At 42.9% G+C, this 16,891-nt stretch overlaps 1 protein-coding gene and 1 long non-coding RNA gene across 2 annotated transcripts in view; one reads left to right on the top strand and one right to left on the bottom strand.

Moving 5' to 3' along the window:
• Window positions 1-16,891, bottom strand: part of Cntnap3 (contactin associated protein family member 3) — a 188,097-nt gene that overhangs the window by 12,217 nt on the left and 158,989 nt on the right. The window contains exons 18-20 of the mRNA NM_001402217.1: window positions 6,397-6,636; window positions 2,586-2,810; window positions 855-988 (exon numbers count right to left, since the gene is read on the bottom strand). Of these exons, the coding sequence (NP_001389146.1) occupies window positions 855-988; window positions 2,586-2,810; window positions 6,397-6,636 (599 nt within the window). The remainder of the gene's footprint in view (window positions 1-854; window positions 989-2,585; window positions 2,811-6,396; window positions 6,637-16,891) is intronic.
• LOC134482797 (uncharacterized) lies at window positions 8,250-13,310 on the top strand. Its single transcript, XR_010059342.1, has 2 exons — window positions 8,250-8,761; window positions 8,833-13,310. It is a non-coding gene; the product is annotated as an uncharacterized LOC134482797 (long non-coding RNA).

Genomic DNA, 16,891 nt, shown 5'->3' with positions numbered 1-16,891 from the left:
CTCTGGTCCTTTCCTTACCGTACTTTTTCTTCATAATGGGTCTGTAACTGGCAGAATCCCAAAAATGATGGAATCAATTGTTTTATCTTTATTTTATTTTTATTTAGGTGTGTGTGGGTGTGTGTATGCCATAGAGTTCAGTGCCCGTGGAGACCAGAAGACAGCATCATATCCCTTGGAGCTGGAGTTACAGACAGTCTGTGCTTTCTGGCAAAAGTGCTGAGAGTGAAACTTGGGTCTTTTTCCAGGAGCAGTGTGTGCTTTTAACCGATAAGCACTCTCTCCAGCCACAGAACCGTTTGTTTCTAACTTCAAAACTCATTGTCTGGAGAACATGGCATATGCAGTTAAAAGCCAGAGTTTTATGAATAGACAGACTTAAAATATATTTTCCTTCAAATGCCAGAGAAAATTAGCTTACTCTAGTTTTATTTATACTCCTCATTTATTCCCATTTTTTTTGTGAGTTTCCTGTGTTTAAATTGTTTTGGTATACGTTCTTTTACAGCCACACAGGACATGTTACCATTGAAACAGTAGTGAAAAATTCAACCTGTATTCACCATGATAAACTAGGCATTTCTGTATTGGATAAAGTGGACCAACTAAGAACAGTTTGACATTTCAAAGGGCCAAAGTGTAGTCAGTTTGAGACAGTGACTGGCAAACAAGCAAACAGGACAAAATAAACACCCTTTCCCTGCCCCCACATCTTGGCTACATTTGGCTTTCACTTATGGAGAACGTAAAATGGATTGCTTTCTATTAATGTTCATTATTGATTTCTTGATCTTTTATTAATCATTCTTATAGCCTCCTAGCAGTTATTTTTTACTTCAGCATTGCCACCTCACCTCTACAGAGACTACTGCTTCTTCTCTGTTAATCATCAGCTGGTGAAAGTGACCGTCTGCTAAGTTTCTAAGGTCAAAGTTGAAAGCATCTGCATTCCGATGTCTGTCCAGCTTGTACCTCACCTGCAAACTTCCTAAAGAGGGAAATAGTGACATTTTTTAATTATAATTCCATTCTTTAGATCCCTTGGTGCAAATTCTAGAGCATTTTCAGGGTTATTTACCAAGTTCACCTTGGATGTATTTAGCATTGACTTGAAAGCACCCAAGAGTTACTGTTCCTGACATAGTGATTACTTCAGTGCTGTCTATGGCCAAACTGTGAGATATACCACATTTTAAAGTGAAAATCAAACTCCCTGATATAAATAATTTCCCCAAATTTCTTAAACAAAGGGTTTAAATAACATATATGAAAATTCAGAACTCAATCTAAAGCATGACTATGATATTTGATTGTGGAAATTACAAAAATATGTGCTATACTATATTTATGTTTAGTCACAGTAATTATTACAGTGACTTTAATAAAATTTATTCCATTTAAAATTCGTCTAAGAACCATACTTTTTCTAAAGGTCTTTTAAATGACTAAAATACAGAGAAAGGATTTTATTATAAGACATATATGGCCATAGTACATAGGCTCACCCTAACTACCTACATCCTACAGCTTCATAAGACCTTGATTTTATAAGAAATCAAATATTTTAGACCTAATAGACTTACACCTTTGTCTATCATCCAACTGTGAAAACTTGGATTGCCCCAATTGCCACTGGTAGAAAGACTGTCATTTGTTCTAACTGGCTACTCCACCACTAATGAGATAAAGAACAATTGTCATTGTTGGTTTTGTAATAGGAATTAACTTTTATATAGTTTTATTTTTATCACCTATATTAATGACCCTTCAATTAACCTAGAATAAGCTGAAGATAATGCCCAACATCCAAAATATTCTTTTCAGAATGAACTTCAAAGCTAACTCAAACCATCACGTGGTATTACAGATCTTTTCAAAACAAGTACTTCATACCAAATCTAATCTCTACAACTATAAAAGCATCTCAATTTGATTTTGAAATGGCAGTAAGAAGCTTGGCAGACAGACAGTGAAAATATTAGGTAGATTAATGCTTTATACTTAAGCATTTAAGATATCTCATTTCCTGCTTTTCTCCCTCTGCAAACAGAAAGATTTGGTGAGAGGGGGGAACTGTCTAGTGAAATCTTTAAATCTCCCACAAGGGGGTTCATCCAATCAGCTTTCTTTTCTTTTCTGGATTATTCAATCTCCTGTAATACTCCAAAAACACTCAATTCTGAGGGAAAAGGTAATTTATCCCCTTCTTAAACATGTATAAGTTTAGCTTTGCCATACGAAATTGGATTTCTAATTTCTGGGACCTTTGTTCATTTGTGGAAAGTCTAACTTTGCATGCTTTGCTGTGTGTTCTGCTTCTGCTCTCATTAGAATATATTTGCTTGCTTTGACTATGATTGGTTTCCTGAAGAAAACGAACCAGACCCAAGTCCCAGTACACAGTCACACTAGCTTTTATGACACCCACTAGGGATAGCCCTAAAATACTAATGTGGAAGCTATGCAACTTTTTCTTTGTAGAGCTTGCAACCCTATTTTTCAAACTAGTGTTTTCATTGTTTGTTACTGTTTTCTTTGGTTTTGTTGCTTGTTTTCTTATTTTAGTGTGCTCAAAAGATATTCACCATTGTTGGCCAGGATAACTGAAAGGTATTCCTCATCAAAAGAGCTCACATAAAGCAATAAGCATGGTGTCTGTGTGGTTCGGAAGCTCAACGTGATGGTTTCTCTGGACAGGATGACATCCCCATGTAATGAAGAAGCCAGAGAGCTGGTGTTTTCATCGAGGGGCGGACGTTCTTGAAAATTATAGGTCACTGAGGAGCCCATTTCAAAATAGGCAGAAATCTCTACAACGAAACACAAATATTTGTTATGTTAATGGGAACAGCACAAATATCAGGTGACATATATTTAACCCTCCAATCTGTAGATATCCTGATGGATAAAGTGGCTACTTTCCCTTAATTATTTTTTTAACTCCCTAAGATGCTTTCCTGTTTTGATTTTCTCACTTTTCAAATGTTAAGGAAGTGAAGTCTGAAAAGTGACAATTCTTGATATATCAAAAGTCTAGAATGGACATTTGATAAATCAACCCCAGGATGAAGCCAGTGTTATTAGTGTTATCATTCACCATATTCTGAATGTGATCTTGGGTTCGTTTTGCACGAATTTTACTAGGAACTTTTGCATTTATATTCATCAAGGAAATTGTTCTACCTTGTTTTATAATGCTCCTATTTGATTTTGGTAGCAAAGTAAATAAATGCTAGTGTTATAGAACTGGCTTTGCCACTGGGAGCTAGCCCACTTTTTGCTGTTTCCTCATTACCTGGGCCAGTCCGCCTGTCATGTGCTACTTAGATTGTCAGTGTCCAGACCTCCTGTTCTCTACCACTGCTTAACAGGCCTGTATCTCATCTAGGGTAAAGCAGGTTGAGTTAAAGACCCCTGACTTGTGATCCTTGTTTTCAGGCCCCCATCTCTCCCAAGTTGGCTCCCAAGGTGCCTTTACAATCGTGTAGAGTGACAGAAAGAAATTCTACTCTGCTGCTGACCATCTACCATAGTGATTATGGTCTCATCAAAATCAGCCTTGTATTTGAGGCTTGGGGGTGCCGTGGGATTTTCCTGATAGAGCTCTGCTAGACCCTTCCCTCCAGGTTGCCTGACTGACCTTTGGATAAGGCTTCTGCTTCCTCCATGCGCTGCTCTCCATGCTAGGGAACCCTGCTGCTGTTGTGTTTGGTCTGCTTCTTTACACAGTGTCACTTTTCCTTCCTTCACACTTTCAACTGTCCTACTGACACCTTTATAAATTTCCAAAATCATTCCTCTCCTTTCCTCTTTGGAATAGAGCTCATTTTTTTTTTCTTACTTTGACTCTTTCTCTTTACCTGGTCACATGGAAGGAAACTTCTGGTCCATCACTGTAACTTAAGTCCTAGGAAATTTTTTTCTATGCCTAAGATTTCTCAAACTTACTATTCAGTGTTAACTGGAAAACAAAATTTTATCTCAGGTGATCTCTGCATTTGTACTGAGAGAAAAGACAAAGTGATTCTCAGTTTCTCCTAAAATACTTTATAAAGGATATGTGTTCGCTACTGTTTTGTTGTTGTTGCTGTGATAAAATACCATGACTGAAGGTAACTTAAGAAAGATTTTATTCAGCCAGAATACAGCAAATACATAGGCGAATGCCAGCAGCAATCCACTGAACTGAGAACGGGACTCCTGTTGAAGGAATCAGAGAAAGGTCTGGAAGAACTTGAAGGGGCTCAAGACCTCATATGAGCAACAATGCCAAGCAACCAGAGCTTCCAGAGACTAAGCCACTACCCAAAGACTATACATGGACTGACCTTGGGCTCCAACCTCATAGGAAGCAATGAATATCCTAGTAAGAGCACCAGTGGAAGGGGAAGCCCTTGGTCCTGCCAAGACTGAACCCCCAGTGAACGTGATTGTTGTGGGGAGGGTAGTAATGGGGGGAGGATGGGGATGGGAAGCCCATATAGAAGGGGAGGGGGAGGAGTTAGGGGGATGTTGGCCCAGAAACCGGGAAGGGGAATAATAATCGAAATGTAAATAAGAAATACTCAAGTTAATAAAGATAAAAAAAAGATTTTATTTTTGATTGTGGTTGCAGAGGGCTAGATGACCATAATGGCAGAGAATCCATGATGACAGAAGCAGGGAGCTCAGAGATGACATCTCATTTCTCATTTCCATACCTGGGTGGGGGGAGAGGATAGGAGGAGGGGGAGAGGGAGAGGGAAAAGGGAGAGGCTGGAAGTGGGCTACCGACATAGGTTTTCAAAGCCCATTCAGTGACAAACTTTTTCCAGAAATGTTCCATGTCCAATATAGCATCTCCAACTGTGGACCAAGTATTCCAATGCATAAACCTATGGGTGTCATTCTTATTTCAAACCACCAGAGGCTGACACCCTAATTTTGTGTCATATTACTTCCAAAAATATATTTAGTACAGAAATATCCACATATACATGCATATGTGCATGTGCATGAACACACATACACACACTTAATAAAATGAAGATATTGAGAGATGGTCTTTATTTTGCAATGAATTTTTGTCTTCCTATTTCCATAAAACACCAAGAGAATTTATTAAACATCCATATTATTAGTTTAGACCATGAAATTTAAGGTCTTGGAATATAGCTCAGTGGTGGAGTACTTGGTTGGTGTTCATAAAGCCATAGCATCACAAAATAGATAAAGTATAATAAAATAAAATGTTAAAATATAGCTCAGTTGATAGAGTGACTGACTAGGATGTGTGAGGCCCTTTGTTCAATCCCCAGAACTTAGAAAGTAGAGGCATAATGATGAAAAGCTCTGACTGTCCTTGGCTATACAGGAAATTTGAGGTTGGCCTGGGTTAGAAAATATGTCTAAAATCATAATTATTATCATTTATAAAACAAAAATATAAAAAAGGGGAACTTAGATATAAAATACCCTTTATATACCAGAGAGCCATTTCTTATTTACCCACAACACAATGTCTATGTCTAGTGTAATTTTAGGTTATGAAGTAACATTAGAATGGCCATCACAGACAGATCTTATACTGTAATGTATTCAAGTAGATGAATGGAAGTTTTTTTAAGGCGCTTTCCAAAACTTTTCAATGACTTCTAGATAATTAATTCTCAAAATTCCTCTGAAATTTAACATAATTTTTATAGCAAATAAAGTTTCTTATACTGTTAAACATATACCAAGAATGTGTAAAACAATTAGTGTATTTGATTTTAATGAATAAATATTCTAGGAATTCCATTAAAATATTAATAATTTTAAGCATATCCAAGAAGTTTGTAAAGTGGTGCACTCTAGACTCAAACCAGTCCCTCCATTTAGAATGAATCAGGATTAGTAGGAAATATGTCACATCCCAAATTGCTTCTTAAGGAGATTTAAACACCTAACAACCAATGTTTCAGTTTACTAAAGTCGTGTCATATTTAATTAAATGTACCTTCTGGCCTTTACAAGTGCTGCACTCATGTGTACAGACACAAACTTAGGCATATAATTAAAACAGTAATTTAAAAAATCCCTTTATATCACTTTGAGTTTAGTGATAGATGACAATGACGCTTAGATGATCTGAAAACCAGAGCAATTTGAGGGACAGAATTCTAGAAACTAGTTGATTCTGAGAACATCATCACCAAGCAAAAGACAGGAGTAGAACTAAGAGCCTCCAAATAATAAACCCAGAGAAGACTGATCTATGGAACAGCCTTAGGTTTCTAAAGATATTCATAAACCTTCCACATTTAATGAAGAATTTAATGGGATTCTAAGCCAGACAACTACATCACCTTATACTGTCTTTATAAGGCCCAATACCAGAGGAGTCCCACATCTCCATGATTTATTTCTTGGACATACCATGTGAGCACAGTGGCCCATCGTAGGCAGAGAAGGCACAGTCACAAGCAATCCCTCTGCGTTTCTCTTGACACTTTCCTCCATTGCGACACAGGTGTCCATAGCTGCTGCAGTGACCTGGACATCCTGGCTCCACTCCTGGTGTCATTATGGCCCTTCCCTCCAGGTCCAGTGCTATTCCATTCACCTGGAGGGACCGGATACATCCCAGGAAGCCCTTCTGCCTGCTGGCTGTCCCCCCTACAAGGGAAGCACTGCAAATACAAATGTGTTCCTTGGTATTTTATTTAGGATTTTCTGTCCATGTGAACTCAGACCTGATGGAGTTAGGCAAGAAAAAGAATTGACATTTGTCGGAAGCATTGTTGGCATTGAAAACATATGTGTTCATCGCAAGTCAGGAAACCTTATATGACACCACCTAATGAAATATTATTCAGCTTATAGAAAAAAATCTTGACATTTGTGACCATTCATTATAAAATTTCCTTTAGTTTCACAAAACACAAACCTCATACACATCATTTTAATTGTTTATGACTAGTGAGTGATACACGTTATTATGGTTATATGTGACATTTCAAAATCTTCACAATAATGTAAATACATCCTGTTAATTTCTTACTTGGGTAAACTGTCAGAGCATAGGAAGAGACTGAGAAGCAAAACTAGGAAAGCTGGAGAAAATGGCACTGACTTATGTCCCTCACATCACATACCTGTCTCCAAAGATACAGCACTAAACATAAACCAGATATTATATATACACATGGTTTATCACATCGAACTTGAATACTAAAAGTCTACTGAGAGAGGATTCCAACACTGTCAGAGCAAATGCCACTTTATGCAATATGATAGTGTTATATTATTCTGTGAGATGCAGATGCCAGAGCTTCCTTACAGAGACTCTGAAACAGCTGGTTTATGGCAGGGATCCCTGGGCTCATGAAGCCAGCAGTTCCTCTGTTAGATCCCACAAAGGCCTAGGTGCTCAGACACTCAGCCTTCAACTTGCCACAGCTGGGGGGTAGTATTAACCTTAAGAAGTGAGGCCTGGTAGGAACTTTATAAATTACTGTAGACATGGCATCAAATGAGAATGTGGAGCCTTGGTTATTTCTACACTCATGTTCTGAAGCAATTTCCTTGTCCTTTTGCTTCTACCATGCTGGGCAAAACCTACTGGCTTAAAAAACCTTAACACAATGGGTCTGCCTATTTGTGGGCTGAAATTCAAAGCTCTGAGTCTAGAAGGAATTCCTTTTTAAAATTTGTTTACTACTTTATTATTTACATATGTATGTATGTATGTATGTATGTATGTATGTATGTATGTATGTATAGGTTGGGGTGGCATGAGCTATGGTGCACATGTGGAGTTCAAAGAATAACGTGTGGGTCTCCGTTCTCTCCTACCATGTGTGCTCTTGGACTAGAAATCAGATCAGTAAGTGTGATGTCAAGTGCATTTACCTTTTGAGCCATCCTGCTGACCCTGAATCTCTTATCTTTATAAGGTGATTAGCTACCGTATTTGTTTCAGTAATGGAGAGCTAACACACATACTTTGTTGGTATTTTTCTTCCATCAGGTAGTTTGATGGTTTCAAGTCCTTTTGAAAGACCCCAGCTTAGCAGCAGTAACGCCATTTTACAAGGCTGTACTTAAGATGACTGGTTCAGAGAAAGGTTAGAACACTGAGTACACAGCGGCTGCCAAGCAGGATGTGTTTGGTTGAAGGCCTGGCAACAGGACGACTTCGGTTGAGCACCTGACAATGAAAAAAAGCCCCAGGAGAGGTCCCACACCCTGGTGGGGGGCCGAGTCAGCCGTTATGTTTCTGGAAGGTAGCTAAGAAACTTGCCCCCGGGCTGAACCCTTGGGGGGCCGAGTCAGCCGTTATGTTTCTGGAAGGTAGCTAGGAAACTTGCCCCCGGGCTAAACCCTTGCCATATTAGAATCCACCAATTATATCCCTGTAACCATACATCTGCTTCTGTATGCTTGCTTCTGCTCCCCAAAATCCTATAAAAGCCCATCCTTGGTTCCGTGGGGCGCGCCAGTCCCCCGAGTGACTGTAGCGCCCGCAGGTGCCTGTGCCTGTGTATCCCGACAATAAACCAAATCCTCTTGCTGATTGCATCCTGTGGTGTCTCGGTCTGGTCTTTGGAGTTAGAGGGTCTCCATCCCGAGGGAAAGTTCTCCCTGAGAGCTTTTCATTTGGTGCGTTGGCCGGGAAAGGAGATCCTCCACCCAGGGACCACCGACCACCCACTGGGAGGTAAGCCGGCCGACGTCTGTCTGTCTGTCTAATTTTGTCTCGTTCTACCTTATTCTGTCTGTTCTGTGAGCGCTCAGCCAGGTCTGTTCTGTGGGCGCTCAGCCAAGTCTGTTCTGTGAGCGCTCAGCCAGGTTTTGTGAGTGCTCAGCCAGGTCTGTTCTGTGAGCGCTCAGCCAGGTTGTTTGGAATTTGGGCGGGACGAAGAAGGAGCTGACGAGCTCAGACTTCTCGCCCCGCAGCCCTGGAAGACGTTCCAAGGGTGTTGGGGCCCGACTTTTCGAGGCCCAATCTGGGAGAGGAGAAAGATCCGGACTAACGGCACCTCTGTCTGTATTTTTGGCTTTCAGAGGGCCCCGGACCTTTGCCACCTCTATCTGAGAAAGATCCGGACTAACGGCACTCTGTCTGTATTTTTGGCTTTCAGAGGGCCCCGGACCTTTGCCACCTCCATCTGACTTTTTGCTTTCAGTTTGGTACCAAAGCCGTGCAGCACGCCTGTCTGTTGTTTGTTTGACTGTTGGTGTTGTTTGTTTTCTCTGTGTTCTAATCTTCCTTAGAACTAACATGGGACAGTCCCTAACAACGCCCCTAAGTCTCACTCTTGATCATTAGAAAGACGTCCACGACCGGGCACACAACCAGTCCGTCGAGGTTAAAAAAAAAAAGGAAAAGGGCAGACTCTCTACACATCCGAGTGGCCCACTTTCGGAGCGGGATGGCCAGTGAATGGCACATTTAATAAGATCATTATTTTACAGGTTAAAGATCGGGTCGTCCACGGACATCCTGACCAGGTTCCTTATATTATCACTTGAGAGAGTCTCGCCTTAACCCCCCCCCCCCAGGCGGAACCCTTTGTGGACCCGAATTGGCCTCCCCTCAACCCCCAGCCTGTCCCCTCGGCCCCGCCCGGTCTGCCGGCCACGTCTTAAAAAACCTGTCCTCCCAGCAGACCCAAACTCCCCTCTCATAGATCTTCTCTCTGACAGGCCCGGCTAAAACGGAGGAGGCAGAGCCGCCGGCCAGATCAGTTGCCGGGCCACAGTCTGATAAGGGTTTCTCCCCTGTCGCAGGGAGATCGCGCAATAAGCACGAGGTGGTACCAGATACAACCTCCCAGGCTTTCCCACTTAGACAGGGAACCAGTGGCCAGACCCAATACTGGCCGTTTTCAGCAGCTGACATTTACAATTGGAAACAACACAACCCTTCTTTCTCCAAAGATCCGGTGGCACTCACCGACCTAATAGAATCTGTTTTACTTACCCACCAGCCTACTTGGGATGACTGCCAACAGCTCTTACAGGCCCTCTTAACCTCAGAAAAAAAAAAAAAAAAAAAAACAAAGAGTGTTCCTAGAGGCCAGAAAGCATGTTCTGGGAGATGATGGGCGTCCCACCCAGCTGCCTGAAAAAATTGATGCTACATTCCCACTTAAGAGACCAAACTGGGATTTTAATACAGCTGAAGGTAAGAGACACCTACGCCTTTATCGCCAGTTGCTTCTAGCGGGTCTCCGAGGGGCTATACGACGCCCTACTAATTTGGCTCAGGTAAAACAGGTATTACAGGAAGCAGGGGAAACTCCCTCCGCCTTTCTAGAGAGACTTAAGGAGGCCTACCGTATGTATACTCCCTATGACCCAGATGACCCAGGACAAATGACGAGTGTCTCTATGTCCTTCATCTGGCAGGCTGCTCCAGATATCAGGACTAAGTTACAGAGGTTAGAAAATTTGCAGGGCTATACATTACAGGATTTACTTAAAGAAGCTGAAAAGATTTTTAATAAGAAAGAGATAAAAAAAGAAACAAAGAATTGAGTCGAATCTTGGCCGCCGTAGTTCAGGGCCAAGAAAGGAAGGGAGATAGGGGGGAGCTCGAAAGGGGCTGAAGCTGGATAAAGATCAATGTGCCTATTACAAAGAGAAAGGGCACTGGGCCAGAGAGTGCCCCAAGAAGCCTGGCGGACCCCGAAAACCTCGACCACGAACCTCCCTCTTGGCTCTAGATAAAGATTAGGGAGGTCAGGGCCAGGAGCCCCCCCCCCTGAGCCCAGGGTAACGCTTAAAGTTGGGGGGCAGCCGGTTACTTTCCTGGTAGACACAGGAGCCCAGCATTCAGTCCTCACCCAAGCTTCAGGACAACTCAGCGACCGGACGGCCTGGGTACAAAGAGCTACTGGTGAGAAACAATACCGATGGACTACGGACCGCCGGGTTCAGCTGGCTACTGGTAAGGTGACCCATTCCTTCTTACATGTTCCGGACTGCCCGTACCCTCTGCTGGGCCGTGACCTGCTCACCAAACTAAAAGCACAAATTCATTTTGAGGAAGGAGGGGCCCAAATAACTGGCCCCCACGGAACTCCCCTTCAAGTTCTAACCCTACAACTAGAGGATGAATATAGACTATATGAACCGGGACAGGACAAGCCACAATCCCTAGAAATAGACACTTGGGTCACGAATTTTCCACTGGCTTGGGCAGAGACTGGTGGGATGGGGTTGGCGCTCCAACAGCCCCCCTTAATTATATAGTTAAAGGCCACTACAACTCCAGTCTCCATAAAACAATACCCCCTGTCACATGAAGCTTATCAAGGTATAAGGCCTCACATTACGAGGCTTCTAGATCAAGGCATCCTAATCCCCTGCTGGTCACCTTGGAATATGCCTCTTCTGCCTGTTAAGAAACCCGGCACTGGAGATTATAGGCCAGTACAAGACTTGAGAAAGGTCAACAAGAGGATAGAAGATATTCATCTGACTGTTCCAAACCCTTACAATTTGCTCAGTAACTGTTCATCGATGAGAAACAGGGGTATGCTAAAGGGGTCCTAACACAAAGGTTGGGACCCTGAAAACGCCCTGTGGCCTACCTGTCTAAGAAATTGGACCCTGTGGCCTCCGGCTGGCCACCGTGCCTAAAGATGGTGGCTGCTATTGCTGTCCTGATCAAGGATGCTAGAAAATTGACTTTGGGACAGCCACTCACCATCCTAGCACCCCACGCAGTGGAGGCCTTGGTAAAACAGCCCCCAGACCGCTGGCTCTCTAATTCCCACATGACCCACTACCAAGCCTTGTTACTGGATGCAGAACGGGTTCAGTTTGGGCCCGTAGTTGCCCTCAATCCTGCCACCTTGCTTCCCCTACCAGAGGAGGCAGAACAGCATGACTGCCTACAAATCCTCGCAGAAGTACATGGAACCAGGCCGGACCTATCGGACCAGCCTCTTCAGAATGCTGACCACACATGGTACACAGATGGCAGCAGCTTCTTGGCAGAGGGAGAGTGAAAGGCTGGAGCTGCGGTCACTACGGAGGACAAAGTAATTTGGGCAAAAGCCCTGCCTGCTGGTACCTCCGCACAACGGGCTGAACTCATCGCCTTGACTCAGGCGCTCAAGATGGCAAAAGGTAAGAGGCTAAATATATATACAGACAGCCGCTATGCCTTTGCCACGGCACACATCCACGGGGAGATCTACCGGAGGCGGGGGCTGCTCACATCTGAGGGTAAAGATATTAAAAATAAGGCTGAAATTCTGGCCCTCTTAGAAGCCCTATTCTTGCCCAAAAGACTGAGTATTATGTATTGTCCAGGACACCAGAAAGGGCACAACCCAGAGGCACGAAGAAACCGGCTGGCCAATGCCACGGCTCGAGAAGCGGCCATGAACAAACAAATCTTGCCCTTAAATAGCCCAGACCAACCCACGCCCCCACCAGTGGGACAAACCAGTTGGGTTTATGCCCATGAGGACATAGAGCTCCTAAAAAAATGGGGGCCATCTACCACCCTCAACTAAAACAGTGGGTCTACAAAGGAAAGACAGTTATGCCAATAAAAATGACTTTTGAATTGATCTCCTTTTTACATAAATTAACCCATTTGGGGTTTAAGAAGATAAAAACCTTACTAGATCGGGAAGAGATAAATCTGTGTTTTTTTAAATCGGGACAAAGCGATACAAAAGGTGACTGAGAGTTACAAAGCGTGCGCTCAGGTTAACCCGAGAAGGACCATGATTGGACAAGGAGTTCATCCTAGGGGACACCGTCCCGACATCCATTGAGAAATTGGTTTTACTAAAATTAAACCAGGTATATATGGATACAAGTATCTCCTAGTGTTTGTAGACACCTTCTCAGGATGGGTCGAAGCCTTCCCCACAAAGCACGAGACTACAAAAATGGTCACCAAGAAGCTCCTCGAGGAAATCTTTCCCAGGTATGGCATGCCTCAAGCGTTGGGGTCGGACAACGGGCCCGCTTTCGTCTCCCAAGTAAGTCAGTTGGTGGCCAAATTGCTGGGGATTGATTAAAAATTACATTGTGCCTATAGACCCCAGAGTTCAGGTCAGGTAGAACACATAAATAGAACAATTAAGGAGACTTTATCCAAACTAACGCTTGCAACTGGCTCAAAGGATTGGGTGGCCCTCCTTCCCCTAGTTCTATATCGGGCCCGGAATACCCCGGGCCCCCATGGTCTAACTCCTTTTGAAATAATATATGGAACACCACCCCCATTTGTCCATTTCTTTGATTCAAACATTGCTGATTTTGCTGACAGCCCTTCTCTGAGGGCCCATTTACAGGCCCTACAGATTGTGCAGAGAGACGTCTGGAGACCTTTGGCCACTGCTTACCAGGACAAGCTTGAGCATCCGGTGGTGTCACACCCGTTCCAGATTGGAGACACCGTGTGGGTGCACAGACACCAGACCAAGAATCTCGAGCCACGGTGAAAAGGACCCTACACCGTCCTCCTGAGATCCACGCACCACACGTCAAGGCAGTCCGGTCTGAGGAATTGACTAATCACAACACTACACCCCAGACATGGAGAGTTCAGCGCACTCCAAACCCCTTAAAGTTAAAACACCTACGTGGCTCCTCCTAGCCCTTTTGTGGCCTAGAGTCAGTGGGGGAATAAGCCCCCACCAGACAGAAATTTCTTGACCAAGTCGAGTGAAAGATTTCACTCAAAGTTAGCAAAAAAAAAATGGGGGAATGAAAGACCCCAGCTTAGCAGCAGTAACGCCATTTTACAAGGCTGTACTTAAGATGACTGGTTCAGAGAAAGGTTAGAACACTGAGTACACAGCGGCTGCCAAGCAGGATGTGTTTGGTTGAAGGCCTGGCAACAGGACGACTTCAGTTGAGCACCTGACAATGAAAAAAAGCCCCAGGAGAGGTCCCACACCCTGGTGGGGGGCCGAGTCAGTCGTTATGTTCCAAGAAGGTAGCTAAGAAACTTGCCCCCGGGCTGAACCCTTGGGGGGCCGAGTCAGCCGTTATGTTTCTGGAAGGTAGCTAGGAAACTTGCCCCCGGGCTAAACCCTTGCCATATTAGAATCCACCAATTATATCCCTGTAACCATACATCTGCTTCTGTATGCTTGCTTCTGCTCCCCAAAATCCTATAAAAGCCCATCCTTGGTTCCGTGGGGCGCGCCAGTCCCCCGAGTGACTGTAGCGCCCGCAGGTGCCTGTGCCTGTGTATCCCGACAATAAACCAAATCCTCTTGCTGATTGCATCCTGTGGTGTCTCGGTCTGGTCTTTGGAGTTAGAGGGTCTCCATCCCGAGGGAAAGTTCTCCCTGAGAGCTTTTCACTTTGAATAAGGATAATCTCACCTTAACTTAGGAACCCATAATGCTTAAATCTATGTCTTATGGATTCATAGTATATTAACCTTCTTTGTAAGTACAAGCACACAGGTAGACATGAACATGAGTGCACACACACATATACATACACCAATGCTTGAATTCATCATTAGCAATTACTACCTAGATATTGTATGTAATTTCTGTAAAGCAGGATGTGTAGTTATTTATGACTTAATCATACTTCTAATTAGATTGTGCCTTTATTTGCTGTAAGATACATAAATAAGTGAGAGATTATTGCCTGGTTTCTAAGACTGGAGTAGTCTGAAAAGCAACATAGCAAAACAGTTTCCCTTATGAGAAAAATAACATTAAAGTAATAAATAAGCAAAATATAGTTTTGTTATGAGAAAAATAACAAGTAATAAATAAGCAAACTAAAGAAAAGCTTATGCCGCCCACAACTCTGATCTTTAAACAAATGAACTACAAGAATAAAGGAAGAGGACCCAGCTATAAATAATAAGCACGAGAGGTAGCAGCCTGATGATGGTGAACAATGACAGGGAATGCAAAACCAGGATCCTGAGAGGCTTCCACAAAGTAGACCTGGACCCTTAAAGGTTTGCACAGTGTCTACCTTCCACATAGGAAAGAAATCATGAGATAGTTGTCTTAGTTTAGGTTTTATTGCTGTGAAGAGACAACAGGACTACAACAATTGTTATAAAAGATTTAATTTGGGGCTGGCTTACAGTTTCAGAGGTTTAGGAAGCATGGCAGAGTGCAGGCAGACTTGCTGCTGGAGGAGCCAAGAGTTCTGTATCTGGATCCACAGACAGCAGAAGGAGACTGGATTCCACACTGGACAGAGCTTGTAAATAGGAGACCTCAAAGCCTGCCCTGCCCCCACAGTGACATACCTCCTCCAACAAGGCCACACTTTCTAATAGTACCACTCCCGATAGAACAAGCATTCAGACACATGAGTGTATGGGAGGCATACCTATTTAAACCACCATATTCACTCCTGGGCCCTATAGGCTTGTATTCATAACATAATGGAAAAATGTGTTCAGTCCAACTTCAAAAAATCTCCATAGTCTATACCAGTCTCAAACTTGTTTAAAAGTCCAAAGTTCAAAGTCTTGTCTGAGATTCAGGCAATCTCCTAACATATATCTCTTAATCCTATAAAATCAAAATAATAGTAATAAGAAACTGGATAACATACTTCCAACATATAATGGCACAGGATATATATTACTATTCCAAAACATAGGGAAGGGAGTATAGTAAGGAAATACTGGGCCAAAGCAAGACAGAAAGCCAGCTGGGTGAAGTCCAAATTCTGCGACTTCCATGTCTGATATCAAAGCACTCCTCAGATCTCTAACTCCTCCTTTCAGCTTTATTGACTGCAACACACTTCTTTCTCATGGGCTGGTTCCACTTCCTGTCAGCAGCTTTCCTCAGCAGGTATCCCATGGTTCTGTCATCTCTAACCTCTTGGGGTCTCAAAGGCAACCCAGGATTCACTTTTAGAGTTTCACACAATGGCCTTTCACAGTTTTACAAATGACCTCACTGGGCCTTCATGCAGGGACACTCCAGCAACACACCTAGCCTCAGTATCTTTCCTTAGTGGTAGAGGGAAATTCCATCCTTGGTTCTAAATCTAGAACTATACGGCCAAAGCTGCTTAGTTCTGCTGCTTGCTGGGGCTGGAACATGGCCCCCTTATTCAACTACAACTTCACCAGCTTTCTGTTTTTGATTATTTCTTTTACTATCTAATTTTGACTGTCTTGGAACTTGCTCTGTAGACTGACCTTGAACTCAGAGATCTTGATGCCTGTCTCCTGAGTGCTGGGATTAAAGGTGTATACTACCATGCCTGGATCTAAGCTTTCCTTTAATTATTTTTTTTTTAATGAGATGGAAGTTTAGCTAGCTGGGATATTGCCCTGAGGTCACCATTCCCTTAATTCTATTTAATCCCCTTGAACACAGGATTTAGCTTCATTCTACTTCCTGGTGCACCTTTAATCATCGGACCATACATTTTGTATATTTTTTCTTTTTTAGATTGCTACGTTTCATTAAAACGCACCACTCTTTATGAGGCTGAATCACAAACAAGGCAGTTTTCAGATTTCCTTTGCCAATACAATTAATCTAATTCTTTTCACCTTTGCCTCAGGCAGACTGTACAAGGGCAAAACCAGCCACATTATTCAGCAAAATCTTACAAGAACAGTCTCTAGTTACCATACTAAAATTCTTTTCCTCTTAAACTTCTTGAGCTAAGTCCCCACAGTTCAAATTACCCTCAGCACCACTTTCTTTCATGTTCTTACTAGGATGGCCCATTCATGCCATTTAAAGCATTCCACTCCTTTCAACTCCAAACTTCTAAAATCCACATTCCTTTGAGCAAAACACATGGTTATGCATGTACCGGTTTCTGGTACCAACGTCTATCTTAGTTTGGGTTTTACTGCTGTGAAGAGACAATATGACCACTTGCAACTCTTACAAAGGAAAATATTTAATTTGGAGCTGTCTTACAGTTTCAGAGGTTTAGC

This window comes from Rattus norvegicus, chromosome 17 (genome assembly GCF_036323735.1).
Source record: "Rattus norvegicus strain BN/NHsdMcwi chromosome 17, GRCr8, whole genome shotgun sequence".
Lineage (NCBI taxonomy): Eukaryota > Metazoa > Chordata > Mammalia > Rodentia > Muridae > Rattus > Rattus norvegicus.
This window is presented reverse-complemented; position numbering and strand designations above follow the sequence as displayed.